Below are 19045 nucleotides of genomic sequence, written 5' to 3'. Positions count from 1 at the left end.
CCACACACATACAAAAAAAAAAGTTTGCAAATATTAAAAAATAAGCAAGGTAACGTCCACTTATATAATGAACTAAAAATCTAGATCTGAAATAAAAAGTTGTTTTACATATTTTAAACACTTTTCTTTTGCATATGGTCATTGTAAAGGATTTAACTGTCCTCAGATTGTCATTATACAAGGCACTACGCTAAAAGTAATGGAATCAGATGTTATATTCAGTCCTTATATTACTGTGCACATTACTGTGAAATATACAAAATTTCTAATTCAAGGAAATGTTGGATACCAAGTTAGAATATCAACCTTGCAAATAATTTAGTTAGCTGCTTTACTGCTATAAAATGAAGTATTAATAAAAACTTAGGGCAGGATCTCAAAAATAAATTTATTCATGTCTACCTAGTAGAAACTGAAGGTATGCATAGTGTGAATTTGATTTTGTATATTTGTGGTGGAGTTCATAATGCTCTGTACTGTGGCATTTCAACCTGAGATCATTACACACTTAACATGTAGAAAGATCTATATTCCCCTTGTCAGATCCTCAAGCCACATGAGAGCTGTATTTTATGCAGAAAGAACTTTTCCAAAGACTTTCACACTCCAGGTGCCAAACTCTGTGGAAAGGGCACTGTGCCCTTTACTTACGACAGAGATCATGGTATTATTCCTTGCAGCTCTTAGCTAATTTCATAGAGAGGGAGTGGGAACTCCCATTCAAGAAGGACGACAATTGTGTGAAATGAGAAGGTATCCCAGAAAGCCAAGAGGCAAAAGTGCAGTAAGTACAAACTTGGCAAATAAATGAAAGTACTTCCTGTAAATTTTACCATATGGAATAAATGATGGGTATTATTCTGATCTTTTCAGCTGTGTTCCCGCACAGGAAGATCAACGATATCAAGAGTGTTTGATTTCTTCAGAAGAAAAGAAAAGAATTTCTGATTTGGATTTTAAGATGTATCTCATAGCACTACAAATCTTAGTAGGAGATTGAAATCTTCTCTTGATTACTGTGAAGCAAGAATCTAATAAAGTCCTTGACATGAAAGAGACATAGTGGTAACTTTGAAAGAGTAACAAATCTGTTTCTTGTTCTTCCTTTAGGGAATGTTCATTTATGGAATGCTGAATTCCATAAGTATTTTTGAATGAATAAATGAATATAGGACAACTTCATAAATAGAAATATTATTAAGGTCCTAGGTCTAAAGAACTTAGAACAAGTGTTTGGCATATAGTAAGGATGAAGTGTCAGTCATAACTACTATTATTAATTTCTCATGGATTTCCTCTATTTTCATTTACTCCAGCATTTGCTTCAGAAATGGTATACTTGATCCTTCCCTCCCAGAGGATTTATATTATGAAATTTTTTGTGTGTATTGAAAATTAAACTCAGACTCTCATGCTGTGCTAGGCAAGTGCTCCACCACTGAGCTACCAGAACTTCATACTACCAGTTTACTAATTCTTTAAATTGATGGTGGTTGGGATAACCATTCAGAGATTTAGAACAAAAATTATAGTGGGAATCTGACATTACTGATAGTGGGACTTATTTGGTCTCTAGTCATTGTGAAACGGATTGAGAGAAACATCAATTTTAACAGAGAAAATTAAAACAATGTTCAAATCTCATAATGGTTATCAGATATCAGCTTCTAGGGACACTACCTCAAAGTATTCCTGTTAATATGAAATCTGAGGCCTGGTATTTAAATTTCTATAGCAATCTTCTATCTCTATATATTCATCCATAGTCCCAAATCAACCATATCCTAAAAATAATATCTATATAAAATATGCATTATAGGCCTCCTCTTCCAGTAGTTTTGATTAAATACAATTCAGGTAGAATATAGATAACTTATATTGTTTAAAGGTGGTACTGATGTGGATGGAATACAGCCAGGAATGAGAGAATCAGAGAATAGACCATGGATGTGTTTGGAGAAACTCCTACTTTGTGGAATTGCAGTAGTGCTATGAGACACATTTTTAAAAAATAAATGCAAGAGAAAACCAAATAGATTCAGCTATTCTTTTCACCAACCCCTCTAGATTTTTGCTTCTTCTTTGTGCTATTTTATATCTCCAAAACCTAAAAATTTAAAAAGTCTTTGCTACCCTATTGATGAATCATAAAGATTTACAATTACCAGCTAATATCCTCTGGGTTGCTACTTGGAGGAACAATGGTTTCACCAAGGATTGATGGGACAAACATGTCAGCTTCCTGCCAATGTCTTTTAAATGTCCTTTCTTCCAGTCTGACTGGGTTTGTCAAGATAATTTATTTTAATTTACCCTGAATGCCCATCTCTCTAGGTGGTCAAATCCAACCTTCTCTTAGCTGCCAGTGGTGTTATTTATTCATTCATCATTTATTAATTCATTCTTGTACTTAACAGAAGTATGTTAAGCACTTACAAGCACTGTACTAAGCTTTAGTGGTACAAAGACCAATATAATACTGTCATTTTCTTCCAGGGATTCACATTTCATACAGAAATTCAGAGAGGTAAACAGTGACATGTGATGATAGCTATTTATTGCATTCTGTCATGTCCTAAAGGTTTAAATTAAATCTTAGAAGAGAGAAGTTATCACTGTCCTTATTTTACTAATAAGAAAATTGGGCTTCAGACAGGAGAAGCATTTGCTCAAAGTCACACAGCTGTAAAGCTGAAGAATTGCAATTGAGACCCAGGGTTTGCTAATGCTGACACTCATGACATTTTCCATTATTCCTTCCTCCTCTTAACAAGAATATAGAGTGGCTGTGGTGGTACTTCTTTCAGATCAGGAAAGGAAGGGAAGGCTTCCAAAGCCCCCAGTACTGGGCCTGAAGGGAAAATAGAAGTTACTCGAGCAAGGATGAAAAGTGAGCATCAGGGCACAAATTATGCAGAAATTATGAGACAGGAGCTGAAATGTGAGTTCAGGGGGTCAGCGTGGCTGGAACCATACTGGTACATGTAAAAGAACAGCAAAAGATGAAACTAGAAAACAAAGGGCTTTGTGCACCATTACCCAAGTGATAGGCACTGTATTAGGAGCTTCATAAGCAATGCCTCCATTAATTCATATAAAATTGTCCCTATATATTTTTTATTAACCTTTATTTCACTTGTGTATTTTTATGTGGTGCTGAGGATTCAACCTAGGATCTCCCACGTGCTAGGCAAGCGCTCTACCTCTGAGCCATAACCCCAGCCCCCTTTACATATTTTATATCCCCATTTAGAAGGTGATAAACTGAGATGTAGATACAGTATCGCCTAACATTAAATAGCTAATAAATCATAGAACTGGGTTCAAACTACCTTTATTCCATTTATAAAGTCATGCTGCAAATCCAACTTTTAGGAAAATGACTCCAATAAATGATGGGTTGGAGGTATAAAAGACTGAGGGCTATTGATATAACCCAAGTAAGATATAACAGTGCCTTGAAAAAAGGTGGAGATGGAGAAAAAACAGACTCACTATAGAGTATCACTGCTCAGTAAAAAATGTAATGTAAGCCACATACATAATTTTCAACTTTCTAATAGCCATTAAAATTTTTTTAAAAATGAATTAATTTTAATGTTTCATTTAATCAATATATTTGTTATATTTTCATATGTAATTAGTTTAACATTATTAATGATAGATTACATTATATTTTTGCACTATACCTTCAAATTATAGGGTATATTTTATACTTACAGCATATCTCACTTCAGGTTAGCTACACTTCAAGTGTTCAACACTCATATGTGACCAGTGCCCATCATATTGGACTGTACAACTCTAGAGAATCAGAGGACTCGGAAACTATACAAAATGCTGACACTTGGAGATGACTAGCCAAACTTTAAAACTTCATGAGACTGATATGACAGTTTAGGATCTGGTTGAAAACATGGGAATGCATATTTTTAGGGGTCAGGAGAGAGGAAAGGGTATATAAAGAAGAGAAGAGGCCCAGGAATGAATGCCTGAGGAATAATCAGCTTGCCTTTAGTCTGGTTTCTGGAAAGCTCAGCCTATCATCATGACGCTTCCGTGTGAACCCTTCCAAGTCTACCCATCTCCCCTGACTTTTCCATGACTACCAGCAGCAAGATGCATTTCTATTCTACTCCCAATCAGTAGGCACAGAGGGACCTAGAGTGAAATATGCCTGAAGACCAAGGTCCCCACATCCTGTAGTGACTCAGAAGGGCCTTCAGGACACAGGAAAGAGGAGGAGGATTAATGAGAAAAATAGGACTTATTTGCATAACTAAACATTGATAAATGTTGTGCAGCACCATTATTAGTGCTGCCCATCAAAGTGGGTTTTCTGCTAGTGCATCTACACTATAATCTTCCTATTTTTTCTATCATCAAAATGAAGCATTTTACTTCCATACACATGAATACATTTTACTTCTATACACATTATAATAAAAGGCAAGATAAATAAAATTTCATGATGAGTACAATGATCTTGATGGCGTACAGACAAGATAGTACAAAGTAAAACCGTTGGACATGGAGTTTCAGAAGAGAAGAGTGAGCTGTGTCAGTACTATGAGATGTGTTTTAAAAACCTTCAGATGTACTTTACTTTGTGTACAACCAGAGACATGAAAAATTGTGCTCTATATGTGTAATATGAATTGTAATGCATTCTTCTGTCATAAAAAACAAATTAAAATAAAAGATTTTAAAAGTACACAAAAAAACCACCTTCAGTTTTAAGCATGCAAATTTCAAGAACAACAATTCCTGGGTCACTTTAGAACTTCAAAAAATGTTTGAATGCTATGTGTTCTTCTGCCCTATCCTCCTCACTTTCTCAGGCCTCTATGTCTATGATTTAGTGTGGTTGAGAGGAGTAAGATATTTAACTCCAAAGGTTATCCTCTGAAAAAAATTCCTAAAAGTCTGACATACTATTCTTCCTTATGGAAAAGTTCCACAAGTTCCTGAGAACTGGGGTTCAATTTTCTGGATAATAAATGGACCGATTTTCTTTAAGCTCATAAAGAGAAAAAAAAATCTGTTTGCTGTGACATTTAAATCAATGGTGGAAGGCTGAGGCAGGAGGATTGCCAAGTTTGAGGTTCTGCCTCAGCAACTTAGAGAAACCCTGTCTCAAAAAGAAAAAAAAGGGGGGTGGGTGGGGAGGACTGGGAATGTAGCTCAGTGGTAAAGCATCCCTAGGCTCAATCCTCTCTACTAAAAAGGAAAAAAAAAAATCAGTGGGCCTTAGAGCCAAATTTCTTTCATATAGCTCATTCTGAGGAAAATGATGGGCTTTGTAAAGTTAGGAAACATATTCTTCAGTTATGTGTGGGAAGAAGAAAGTTTTAAATAATCCCAGATAAACAGACTTTTGTTTTTCAATTTAAGAAGGAATGTGACTTCCCAGGCTAAGGATTAGAAATGAATCATTTCTCTATTTAATAGTAAAATGCTGAATGTTTCTCTAACCTTTTCTCTTTTTTTTTCTCAATATACAAAAACAGAACATAAGAATCTAACAAACAGGCACATCATAGGGATTGCCCACATCAAAATATATTCTCTCATAAACAATATGATTAAAAGACATTTCAAGGGAAATGCTTGCAATCTTCAAGGACCATGCAAAGCATGAATTTATTAAACCCTCTTTAAACCTATTTACCACATGCTTGGGTTCCACATGAGCCTTATCTATTACTTGAGGTCACATATCATCAAGTTAGAGGGGACCTGCACTATCACTGCATCTCATTACCCCCTCATCATTAAAATGATAAAACAGAGAACCTGACTCCTAGTTTAGTATTGTTCTCACTGTACCATAATGCAGTCAGTAAGAGAAAAAAAAATGCCAGTTCTATAAAAAAATGTGCATTTCAAAGAATGCTTGTAATTTTTACTGTCAAAGTTTATTTTGAAAATCCACAATGACTGTTCTTAAAATTGTTTTTTCACTTATGGGATAAAAGGATTTTGTTTTAGTAATGAAACTACAAACATAAGAGAAACAGATTTCATAGAAAACACTGTGCGAAATCACTGGACTGAGTACCTAAGAATCAAATTCAGCACTCCTTTTGGCTATCTACATCCTTAGATAATTCATCAAAATATATTTTATGTGTACATCATTTTCTCTCTCTTTTTTACTAACAAAAACATAAAAGAATCCGTAAGCATAAAGGCTGGTACTTGCTGACCAACAAAAACAGGGTCAAACCATAAACATAAAAGAAAAAGAAACACTTTGAACCAGTATTTTGTTTTTCACTGTAACAAGCTCCTTGCCAGTCTTCAAGCTTGTTAGTTTTGTATTAAGCCAGTCTCTCCCCCCAATCCTTCTCTTTAAGTTTAGTGGCTGTTTTTGTCTTGGGCCAAAGAATTATATAGGATGTACATTTGAGCAATAGAGAGTGCACTTCTGAAGGTATAATTATGCCTTTTATCTTGATTTTAAAACTATTACGCATGAAAATCCAACTCAACTGCCCAGTGAGTAGGCACAGAGAGACTGGGAGTGAAATATGCCTGGAGACCAAGGTCCCCACATACTGCAGTGACTCAGAAGGGCTTTCAGGACACAGGAAAGAGGAGGATTAATGAGAAAATTGGACTCCTTTGCACAACTGGAGATTTATGAATGGATGGTGACATCATCCTGATAACAATAAATAAGTAATCAATCGAAATGTTATTTTCTCAAGAGTAGTCTAATGACATGACTCACTCCATTTTAGATCAGAGTGAAATCATTCAGTCTGCAGTCAGGCACTGTGCTGAAACAAGTTAATCACCTGGAAATTCACTGACCATCAGTCATCATCAAATTCTCATTTGAGATACATGCCATTTATCCCCAAGACCGAGGACATCGTATTATCTATCCCTAATTTATTGCTTTTAAAGGGGTCAATGTCTTATACTCAGCCTTGCAAGAAGCAATGAGACATTCTGTGAGCCAGAATTGTCTATGCGCCAGCATTTCTGTACAGAGATGTTAAAATTTTTTTTATAACATTAGTTCTAGTTACATAAAAGTTCTTTAAAACTGGGAAAATCAGAAAAACTTCTTATAACTTCTTGATCCAAAGATACTGTGTCTCTGCCGTGTAGATCATACCATGTGCAGACAAAATCTGACGTGTACTTGAAAAGTGAGGCCACATCAGGAACTGGTGAATTCACCCAAGTAAATGTGACCCGGCAGGTCATGTGGTAGCTAGGCAATAGCTGACTTCATCAAAGACACCGATGATCCTTGCACCTTCCATTCAGGCCTCCACAACCAATACACTCAACTTTCGACCATATTCTATAATAAAGAGGCCATGTTTTATAATCAAGAGGTCATGACATGTAAGCCATTGATGTGATCATTTTCAAAAAGTGAAAGATAAAGCTTTAAAAAAAATAAACACAAAACACCCTATTCTCTTTGTAAATGGGAAATAATTTTTAGAAAATAGCAAGGAAAGTTCACTGTGTAATAAAGAGAATAATATCCCCTTCAACTATGTCATGCCTCTTTTTTAAAGGAGCTAACACATGCCTTAAATGTTGAAAGTGACAAACTCCATTTATAGTTCATTCTTCTCATTTACTTCTCACTGAGGAAGGTAAAAGAACTCTTCTGATTTCACTAGGGAGTTAGAAAATTTGATCTCTTCTTCGTTAACAGGTACAATGACAAATAGGTTAAAAATAACCCCTCTGAAATCCTACTACTGCACACAATATTCTTGTCTCCCACAATGGTGAATTCCCGACATGCTGCTTGAAGAAATATTTTCTCACTTGTTTCAAATGTACTTGACATTTAATTCCAGTGAGTGAGCTCTTGTTTCTGTCATCTAAAACACAGATTAGAGAAGGAAATAATAAGCCTCCAATTCATACCTTCTTTTATTAGTGGGGGGCCTTGTGGTTAACCTTTCTATTGTAGATGAAGCTTTTCCCCAGGGCAATTACATCATGGCAGGAAAAAAAAGTAAAAGGAAGGGGGAGGAAGCAAGAGAAGAAAGTTAGGGGCGAGTTTTATGGTAAGAGAAAGTATTAACAAAAGAGAAGACAAAGTGAGAGATAATGGAAAGAAGTAAAGAAATCAAGAGGGAGAAATAAGAGAAAAAGAAAAGAAAGATTCACAGAGGATCAGAATACTGCACCATGAATCTCCAAAAATTAAATTATAATTCCAAACCCTCAAATGCAATGATATATTTGAGGTTTTGGCAAATATTTATGTTGCCTTACTTTTCTCATCTATTCACAATATGTTGTAGTTACTTACTCTTGAAAAAATGGGGTGGGGGCTTATGCTCCCCTTCCACCAGCACTGTCTTCCAGACATACTATCCACGGGACTGCCTTACACTGAGAAAATGACCCACAAAATTGGATAAACAGCTTTTTTTTTAATGATTTCTTCCTAAGCTATTTGTTCATCAGTCTTACTTCTTCCCTGAAAACTCTAGTTACATGGTAGTTCTCACACTTGACTACAAAATGCTTTCATAATATATGGAGAGGGGTGGGACTTCAAGATACAAATAGACTGTGGAGAGGTTTTTACTGTTTGCTTGACTTCTAAGCAATCACTGAATTGAGCTTTAGCTAGAATAACATATCCTCATTCTAAAAATCTCAATAATTTCCTATTTTTTTGTCCAAACAATTGTGTTTCTTAAAGGAAAAGAATATTATTAAGCCAAATCATCAAACTTTCATACTAATTTACCCAACAAATCAGTATTTTTAAGCGAATATGAGGTAGAGCAGAGTTTATGATCTTTAAGCTGTAAATTGTGGGGCTTTCTGTATCCTAATCAGCTGACAAAAAGCTTCATGTACCATAGGATCTGGGAACAATTTGTGGATTTCTTCTTGATGTCTCATATCTCTGTTGGCATCACAGCTCGCTCATCTAAGATGCTCCTTCTGAGGGCAACTCCTGTTCTTCCCCATCTCTGCTGAATAGGATGCGCTTGCTATTACTATTGTTCTATCACTGTGCTGGAGGGGAAACATCTGTTGTCTTCCAGTTGACATCTATCACTGTGTGTTTTAATAGTCCTGTTTCCCTCTAGAACATTAGTGATACTAGAGCTCCGGATACCTTCTGTAATCTTCAGAAAACAAGGATTAAAGGGATAACTTAAGCAAAACAAAGATTCCTCCTTGACTCTAATTGCCTGGAGGGTAAAGATGCTTAACAAAACTTAATTGTTTTTTTAAGAATTCATTCACCTTTTAGTTTTCTTCCCACTCTAAGTTACAAATCAGAAAAAAATTACCCATTTCTTCCTTTTCTCTTTGCTTTTTTTAATCGTTGAAATTTTGTTGAGGTAAATTTACATGCAGCCATAAACACAGATCTTGGGTTTTGGAAATGCACTTATCTATGTAGCCCATACTCTCTCAAGATACCTAAAACATGATCATCACCCCAGAAAGGTCCTTCATGCCCCTTGCCAGTCAATACTTTATCCCCCAAATGACTACTGATCTAATTTATGTCATTTTAGATAATTTTGCCTATTATGGATTTCATATAAGTGGAACAAACTTGAATTTCAAGTCTAGCTTCCTTCATTCAACATAATATTTTTGAGATTCATTCACACTGTTTCAGGTGTCAATAATTCATTGCTGAGTAGAATTCTATTGTGTGGCTGTTTTACTGTTTATCCATGTTCCTGCTGACAAGAATCTGAGATGGTCCAGGTTTGGGCTTTTAAGTATATTTCTTTAATGAAAAATAAAGATTATTCTGTGATTACATGAAACACTAAACTAAAATAGTTTAATTCACAAAAGAAATTATGAAAGTGCAGTTGAGGTGCAAGTTGTGGCTGCTTAAATTAAAAGTTCATAAAATAAAGTGTATCTGTGGTTCTGACATTCTTCTAAATTTAATAATATGAGATTTTCCTTCCCATCTTTGGAGGAGGGGGTTGGAGGGTTGTTACTACATATCTAGGACATGACTGATTCCCCCCATCTCAGCAGTGCAGCTGAGCACACTTGTTGATAAACTGGTGTTGCTCCGTCTGCACTCCTTCTCAGCCTGGAGATTCAATGGCACATGGGATTGCTGTGTCCAGGGGTAAGCCTGCATGTGGTCTAGCATCAGGGCAAAGCCAAAGTGGAGAAGTCCCTCCATCAAGTCTGAGCTACTACTGTATTGGTTTGTTGATTCTCTTCATTTGAAACTTTGCTTCTTAGCTCTCATTCGAAGAGGCAATCAGAAAAGTCTGGGAGAGATCAGGGGCCACATTCCTAGTAAAGTCCTAGGAGAGATTTGGGAGAAAAGAATGGAAGGTCTCTGTGCTGTCCCGGGAGGCAGAAGGACCATAGTTGCACAATTGTATACCAGAACATGGCATCACAAAGATGCCCATGCCCCAGGTTCAGGGCACAGAGCCCTCATGAGGGCTCAAAACATTGTGACTGACGTGAAGACAGGACCAAAGGCTGTGTGAAACAGTCAACAAGGACTAGAGGAGGTAAAGGAGGACTTGGTGCATATCTGTAGGAATAAATGTCTAGCAAACAAAGGTGCAACCCCACTTATCACCTGTTTTATCAATGATTAACTGCCTCTGAAAGTTAGTTTAAACACCCCCAAAGTGGGGCAAGGCAAACCAGAGTTCAATGAAATTAAGTTTCCACCAACTTTACAATAAAAAGGAAATAAGCTGGATAAGGAAGAGTAAAAAGAGTTTTTCTGATACCCTAGTTTGTGAGTTTGTGTACAGATTCCTAACTATACCTGTGTAACCATAAACAATTTGTGGGATTTCTGGAAGGATTCATAGAAACTGTTATACCAGTTGCCTGTGGAGAAAAAGAATACAGGTCACATGTAAAGAAAAGGCCTATTTGGGGTCTGGGGTTGTGGCTCAGTGGCAGAGCACTTGCCTAGCATGTGTGAGGCCCTGGGTTCCATTCTCAGCATCATGTATCAACAAATAAAATTAAGGGCCATTGATAAGTAAAAAATATATATTTATATTTTAAAAGGCCCATTTTATTGTTTATATTTTCATATTAATTAACTTTTCACCAAGTAAAATTACTAAGTTTTAAATTAATTCAAATAGTTGAGTAGATAGTACATTCAATACTGCATTGATATAAAAAATTTTTTTCTTGGTTCTATCCCAACTGCCATCAAACACTTGGAAGAGCAACTTTGCTATTACCTTTGTTCACAGTAAAAGTTCTATCATTTTATGTTCTTTGTCTTTTATGTAGTCATTTGTACATGAGACAACAAACTTGGATATTAAAGAGATTACATGAAGTAAAAGGAAAATTGATTTCCTGTAGTGAGGTTAATTGAAGTAAATGAGTAGTGAATAATTCAACTTTTAAACTGACCTACCTCTCCAACACAGTATAATAAGCATAACTTTCTTTGCTTTCTTTCTTTCTTTTCTGTATTGAGAATTGAATGCAGGAGCACGTTACCAAGCCCCCTTCCCAGCTCCCCTACTCCTTTTTAAAAATTTTGAGACAGGGTTTCACTAAGTGTCCCAGGATGGCCTTGAACTTGCAATCCTTCTGCCTCAGCCTCCTGAATCACTGAGATTATAGGTGTGTGCCACCATACCTGGCTAACTTTAGCTTCTTAATTTCTCCTTTTACTTGTCCATAAAAATTACAAATTGAATAATGCATATGAAACTTTTAGAACCTCACAGGAGAAACATGCTCATATAAGCAAGACATTTTCTTCAGCATTTTCACATTTATTTTGTGATGTAGTTAGTCATGGCAATTTGGCCCCAAGCAGTACACCTAGCACTTGTTGCTTCTATCTGGTGGTGTGTGGCAGAGCCTAGAGACAGAGTTGGCAGTAAGGATTCTCTTTCCACACTGCCACAAAGCTCCAGAATGTTTCTGATGCTTCCGTGGAATAAAGAGAATCAAAGATAATTTTATAAGGGACAAAAATCTTCTGACAAAGTATGTAGTAAGAAAACAGACTTCAAGAGAGTGAAAACTGCCTGTAATGTTCTAAAATAAAGTGGGACTTTGCTGTTTTATCGCAAATATTTAACCAGAATAAATGATTTTACTGGGTACTGGTTTGTGACCTTAGAGAGTTTATGTTTATTTTTAAGAAGTTCAAATTAAGAAGTAGAGAATTTTTCCTGGGCAAAAAGTGGTGCTTAGAAATATTTTTTCCCTTTTCTTAACAAAGATCTCAATTTATTTTAAGAAATTTATACTTAGGATGTACATAAAGTAGCATTCTGTTGACAGATTGTTTCCTTAAGTGGCACATAAAAGACCCTCTTTTTTTCCTTTCTCTATGGTTCTACTATGATGCTATTTTCATTGATATAGGTCTCTTAGTTTATGTAATATAGATATATTTGATTCAATGTTTGTTTTTCATGCAAATGCAATGAAGGAAGACTTGGAGGTCAAATAGTTTAGATTAAGACTATTTTTCTAAAAATGATTTTTTTTAAAAAAAAATTCATGTTGGGATTTAGAAGAGGTGAATAGTCCATTGTGCAAATACATCACTGGAGGAAGAATGTGGGGAGGGAGGGAGAGGGAAGGAATGAAGAAGAAAGGAATAGAAAGAGGAAGCAAAGAAGGGAAAGAGAAGAAGGGGCCAAGGGAGAGGAAGGGTGGGAGGGAGGGAACTAACATTGAGTATGACCACATCCCAGGCGTTCGGCCCAAATCTTTGCACATGCATCCATCTTCAAAACAAAGCTGTAAGGACAAGATTTGCCCTATTTTTACTGTAAGGAAATGGAGCTTGGCAAGGGAAAATGGCTTTTCACTTTTCTCAGTGAACCTAGTTAGCAAGCATCTTCCTCAGGAATCAAACCAGAATGACCTGATCTCAGAGCCTCTGCCACCTTTTGGTCAACAAAGTCGTCTCTCAAATAATGAGGGTGTTACTGTTTCTCTTTTTAATCTCCAAAAGGCTAAGTGAAGGAGACTGTGGGCAATAGGGATAAAGTAAATTAATCTAAAGCATATTTGATAGAAGACAGAAGCAGTTGGCTTCTTAAGGTTAAAAAAAGATTTTTTTAAAAAAAACTAAAGTAGGAAAAACCATAACTTAAGTAAAAGGGACATAAAATCTATAATTCTTGCCAAGAAAGCACACATCAGATCAGTCATGAAAATGGGTGAAGCAAAATCAATCACATTTTATTGATTTAAAAAACAACAGAATTTTAACAACATAAAAGTCACATTTTATATTTGTCAAGAAAACTCATTGAAGACCATGAATTAGTGTGACAGAAATGAACTTGCCTTGAAAGAAACAAATCATTTGATGACATCTATATTAATATAATATAAAAAAGCCAAATGTCAGGAGAAGTAGAGAATTTTTCCTGGGTAAAAAGTGGTGCTTACACATATTTTTTTCCCTTTTCTTAACAAAGATCTCAATTTATTTTAAGAAATTTATACTTAGGATGTATTCATAAAGTAGTGTTCTGTTGACAGATTGTTTCCTTAAATGGCACATAAATTATGAGACTTTATGACTCTGTCTAGTCTAATAATAGTTTGTTCTATATTTACACTATCTAGACATATATTTCTTTCTAGAGAAAACAAAGAAGTGCCTTGCCTAGTTTTAAGTCCCAACACTCTCTATCTATATGTCATCTTCTACTCTCAATTCAGGGGCCCCTGTCCCCCAAAACCTTCCACTGGTATCACCTTTCCTTTTTTGGAATTTTACATACATTATTTATACCCTTCTATCACATTTGATTTCCTTTTTTAAAATGTATGTTTAATTGTAGATGGACACAATACTTTTATTTTATTTATTTATTTTTATGTGGTGCTGAGGATCGAACCCAGGGCCTCACACATGCTGGGCAAGTGCTCTACCACTGAGCTATATATAGCTCTAGCCCCTTACATTTGATTTTTACCCCAGCTTATAAACTTTAAAAAATGACTTTCTAGTGTTTCCTCTACAAATTATTAGCTAGTTGAGAGAACTGTATCCTTTTAAAATTTTGATGTAAATAGTTACTACTAAGTATTTGTTAAAATAGTGAAAATAAACAAAAACAGGGGCTGGGGATGTGGCTTAAGGGGTAGCGCGCTCGCCTGGCATGCATGCGGCCCGGGTTTGATCCTCAGCACCACATACAAACAAAGATGTTGTGTCTGCCGAAAACTAAAAAATAAATATTAAAATTCTCTCTCTCTCTCTCTTTAAAAAATAAAAAAAAATTAAAAAAAAACAGGCATGAATACCATATGCTAACGTTCAAGCATGAAATGGTAATTCTCTGTCTAGTCTCAAGTATTGCTGGATTTCCAATAGTAACTTGAAAGTTTACACTAGAATTCTCCAACTCTTCACTATCCATACAGCAGCATAGAGTATCACAGAAAACCCAAGTCCAGATAGTCTTTGAAATTATAGAGAATGATTGTAGTTCTGGCTTGACAGACTTAGTCTTCCAAAGTCAGCGAAAATTCGACAAATTGCCAACAAAGTCAGGCATTAATTTATGTATGCAACAGTTTTTAATGACTGAGTTTGAATTCATTATTTCTTTGTCTTCAAAAGCCCAGGGAGTTTGCACTTTTTAAAACAGTCTTCTAAAGAAACACTGGAGAATAAGTAATGAGGTGACCCAATAACTTAGAAATTATTTGGAAGTTTGAATCAAATCATTTGTCATTTTAGACAAAAGGTTTCTTTAATTATTTGCCATCAATGTAATCATTAGACACATTAAGCACAATGTTAGTTATGTAAAGATCTTGTAAAAATAAAAAAAATATAATCACATCCATGATTTAAGAGGCACCTAGATCCAGTTCTGAATGAAGTCAAGAAATAGGCATTGTGTACAGTCAACATTAAGCCCATTCCATAGCTTAACAATTCTCACCGATGCCTTATCACTAAAGAGCAATTTACTTTTAAGTTAACTGCTCCTTAAGGAGCATCATTTTTTTGCAATAAACCAAAATGAGGCATATTCCTGTAACTCACCATATATTTGGATTTAATTCCAGTTGGTGGTAGGAGTCAAAGTCATCTCGTAGAATAATGCTGTCACTATGTATTTCAGCTAAAAGAAAAGAAAAATATTTAGAAAATAATTATACTGCAACAATAAATTTAGCTAAATAAAAGTGTCAACATTGTACATTTGTGAAGAATAATAGTATTTTGTAATAAAATTGAATTTCAAACCAGCACTTAATTGCATTTGCTTTGTCCCTAAAGTAGGAAGAGACAAGGGTAAAGGCTTTGCTGTTTAGACCTCCCCAAGTCTGGAACTCAGAGCCTCCAGAAGAAACCTCCCAAACTGTGCAGGCAGGAGGAGGTAGGAAGGCCAAGGTTTGTACCAGCCTATGAGGAGAGGCCACATAGGACCCGTCTCATGTCTTGACACAAACTCATCCAAGTCTTCCAAGAGACTACCCACGTAGATCTGTCTATACCTCACTTTAAAACATGAAAGGCGATGGAATGTTCTGGCTATTTATTGTCAGCTAAAGCTGTTGTATTTACTGATCCACTTTCTCTTCTCCTTCGTACTATCCCTCTTGCCCTTGCTTTCTTGTTGCTCACATTTACTCAAGTTTTATTTAGTGTGCTTCAGATTGTTAACATTTCCCCCGTCAGAAATGCATAGGAGAAATTAATTACATGAATAAGTAAAATTCCCAAATAACATTAATTTAAAAGGCAGGAGAATGCCAGGGAACCATAAATAGTTTTAAGTACATTATTACTACCCTAGAGATTGTGTTAAACACCCACTTTTGAGCTTACGGCTCTTGTGTATGTCAAGATCAAAGAATATTTTCATAAACTCTGGAGTACACATCTCCACTGAAAAGAGAGGGTGGGGCAAAAACAACAAAGAAACAACAACAACAACAAAACAATGTCATGGCCAGCTCCAGTGTTAAGTGTGATCAAGGTGCAAAAACTTAGTGCTTTAACAATGCTCTCGTCTGATTCCCATGATTTGTTTAAGAATTTTGCTTCAGCTAATACAAAGTACTCCAGGTCTTTATAATTTTGTTTGAACTAGTTAACAGATGCCTTTTGGAAAAATTAAAAATCATTATCACCTGATTATCAACAATAACAACAACAACAAAAAAACTCCCATAATTTTCACTGTTTTCCAAGGTAATGTCTTCTGTTCCGTGGGGCTGGGGGAGGAGGGTTGCTCAGATGTAATTCTCTGAACTCACTGGGCAGCTCAAGTCTCTTCCAAATATCAGAAAGCATACTTTCAAATTCTCTCTGGTGACAGCCCCACCTGTGGCAGTCCCTGCCCCCTATGCCAGCTATGCCAGCAGGCAGGCACATAATGAAGTCCCAGAGACCAGTGAGTCAGCTACCGAGATCACTGGTTCTCAGGCTGGAAGCCTCAGGCACGAGAACAGGAGGGACGTGGACATACACTGGAGAGGGTGCTTTGATGGACTCCCATGTGTGGGGGTGGTTTAATGATTCCTTTGAGCCATGAGATGCTGGGCCTAAAATGCCCACAGGGTTCAGCTTCTCACATTCCCAACCTGGCCAGCACTCGACTGCGCCACTGCAGGTCACCAGCCTGCCTTGGGTCTCGGCTACCAGAAGGCATGCTTCTAAGCACTTACATTCATCTGCCAAATAAGAGGAGCCCCAAGCTGTAGCATTACGTAAAAGTAGAGCTACTCAAGGCAGGCGTTCCAAAGAGAAAAATAAATTAATTGGGTTTATAGGTTGAAAGGAAAAGCCCCAGAGACAAATAGCTGACCTGTCTGGAAGGCCTAGAGTGCGAGACATCTGAAAAGGCTGACCTAGCTAGGATGGTTTCTTTTCATGCTTGTTAAATTGTATAGTGTAGGAAATTTGCTTTTAAAATAAGTCCTCACTGACGAATTTCAAAAGAAAAAAATTAACTCTTACTTGTTTTCTAGAGACCTTACAAAGGCAATAGGTAAGCCTTGATAGGTCTTGCTTCATATATTTATTTATTTCCATATAATACTGCATCATTTTACTACACAATTTATACATGCATTTAATGTTCCTATCAACCTTATGAGGTAGGTACTATTATGAATTCCATTGTACAGATGGGAAACTGAGGCACAGAGGGGCTGAGTAACTTTGATGCTAATGGTTAACAAGTGGAGAAAGGAGATAAACCCAGACAGTTTGTTTCCAGAATCTATTGTGTATGTGTGTGTGTGTGTGTGTGTGTGTGTGTGTGTGTGTGTCTGGGATTGAACCTAGAGTCTCACATCCCCTAGATAAGTGCTCTACCCCTGAGACACACTCCCAGCCTTAGAATCTGTAATTCTTCTTCTTTTTTTTTTAGTCCTGGGGATAGAATTCAGGGTACTTAACCACTGAGCCACATCCCCAGCACTTTTTATATTTTATTTTGAGACGGTACCTCGCTAATTTGCTGAGGCTGGCTTTGAACTCCTAAGCCTCTTTCCTCAGCCTCCTGAGCCGCTGGGTAGAATCTGTACTTCTAACGACCATACAACCTCATGCTGAGAACTTTGAGCCACTGGGTCAGGATACTATGAAAGCATTGGTAGCATTTTTAAAAAGTAGATAGTATTTAAACAGCTTCCTTTTAATTTTTGAAGAAAGGACCAAATTATTTCTCTTTTTCAACCTACTTCTTTGAGCAGAGATCTCACATCAGAAATGACATCAGCTCCTCCACCTCTGTCGCTCTTTGCCCACTGCCTCCATGCTCTAGTTTTTCTGATGGGTGGGAGCTCTTTGGAAAATCTGTCACTCAAACACCCAGCTAAAAGTTGACACTGAACAGAAACAGAAGAGAATGAGGGGACTAGCAGATAGGAAAGTTCCTGTGTGAACTGGCAGCTGGGCAGCATGATCACTGCCTCGGGGAGGTTCTGGTTTCAGGCACAGCTGGGACCTGAGTCAAATTTCAGTGGATGATCAGTGAATCAGGAAGGGCTAAGAGATTCTCACCTCTGTAACACCTGCCCACATAACCAGAAGAGACAAGCAAGCAGATCAAATAATAAGGTTAATGACACCAGAGTCTTAAACACTTACCTAGATGTGGATGTGTAGTGGCCTCTGTTGGAGCTGGACAAAGAGAGGAAAAGACAAAGATGACTGATTAGCCACAAGAGCAAAATACAGCAATGAATAATCACAAATGCCATTATAAAACTTAACAAATCAAAGTCTAGAGACTTTTTCGTGTGTTTAGGAATAATAATAATAAAAAGATGGCCAACTCTCTAGTTATTACATCTAAAAATAATAGATTCCTCCTAGAATGAAGATAGAACCCTTTTTGCACAGGACAGTCATTTATTATATGGGCTTCATCAGGTACTCTTGAAGCACACAATATATATGATGTGATAGTTAATGGACAGGTCAAAACATTCTCTGAACACCTATTCCATACGAGGACTCTGCCAGGCATCAGGGAAATGTAAACAGAAGTATCATCCTGGCCCTCAAAGAGCTCACTGCCTGGTGGGGACAAGTGTAGTAGGGTGTAATAAGCGTTATGATAGTGTTGGGGGGGGGGGTTGGTTATACTTTGCTCATGTTTTTTTTTTTTTCTCAAAGGAGAAACATCAATTCACTACAACAATTTACTACATCAATTCACCATGAAGAAACACCAGTTCACTACTTAAAAATTATAATTCACGATGTAGACATTTTAAAATCTTTCTGTCAAAAAAGAAGTTCAGCTAGATAGGAAGAAATTAGTTTAACACAAAGGGCAGTAGTTCAGTTATGTTAGATTAAAAAATCCACTGTTATATATAAATAAAAAATAAAATAAAATTAATCTGGAAAAAATCCAAACATCACAGCATTTTAAAACAAGAGATCCATGTATGTATTACTGCTTCATGTCTTATTGCACATTGAAAAAAATTACACTCGGTTTTTTGAAGCAGATTCTATAGAAAGTATGAGTATAGTTGTTTTTAGATGTGGTCTTCTAAAAAATGAACAAATTTTGTCAAATTTTCTGAATAGTAATACAGAAATCTT

General features: G+C 36.4%; 1 protein-coding gene across 2 annotated transcripts in view; it reads right to left on the bottom strand.

Annotated features, from left to right (window-relative positions):
* Positions 1-19045, bottom strand: part of Reln (reelin) — a 452281-nt gene that overhangs the window by 231305 nt on the left and 201931 nt on the right. For both annotated transcript variants that reach the window (XM_077796721.1, XM_077796720.1), the window contains exons 5-6: positions 18077-18109; positions 15017-15095 (exon numbers count right to left, since the gene is read on the bottom strand). In XM_077796721.1, coding sequence (XP_077652847.1) covers positions 15017-15095; positions 18077-18109 — 112 coding nt within the window. The remainder of the gene's footprint in view (positions 1-15016; positions 15096-18076; positions 18110-19045) is intronic.

Source organism: Urocitellus parryii, chromosome 3 (assembly GCF_045843805.1).
Source record: "Urocitellus parryii isolate mUroPar1 chromosome 3, mUroPar1.hap1, whole genome shotgun sequence".
Lineage (NCBI taxonomy): Eukaryota > Metazoa > Chordata > Mammalia > Rodentia > Sciuridae > Urocitellus > Urocitellus parryii.
Note: the sequence above shows the minus strand (reverse complement) of the source record. Positions and strands in the feature narration are given on the sequence as shown.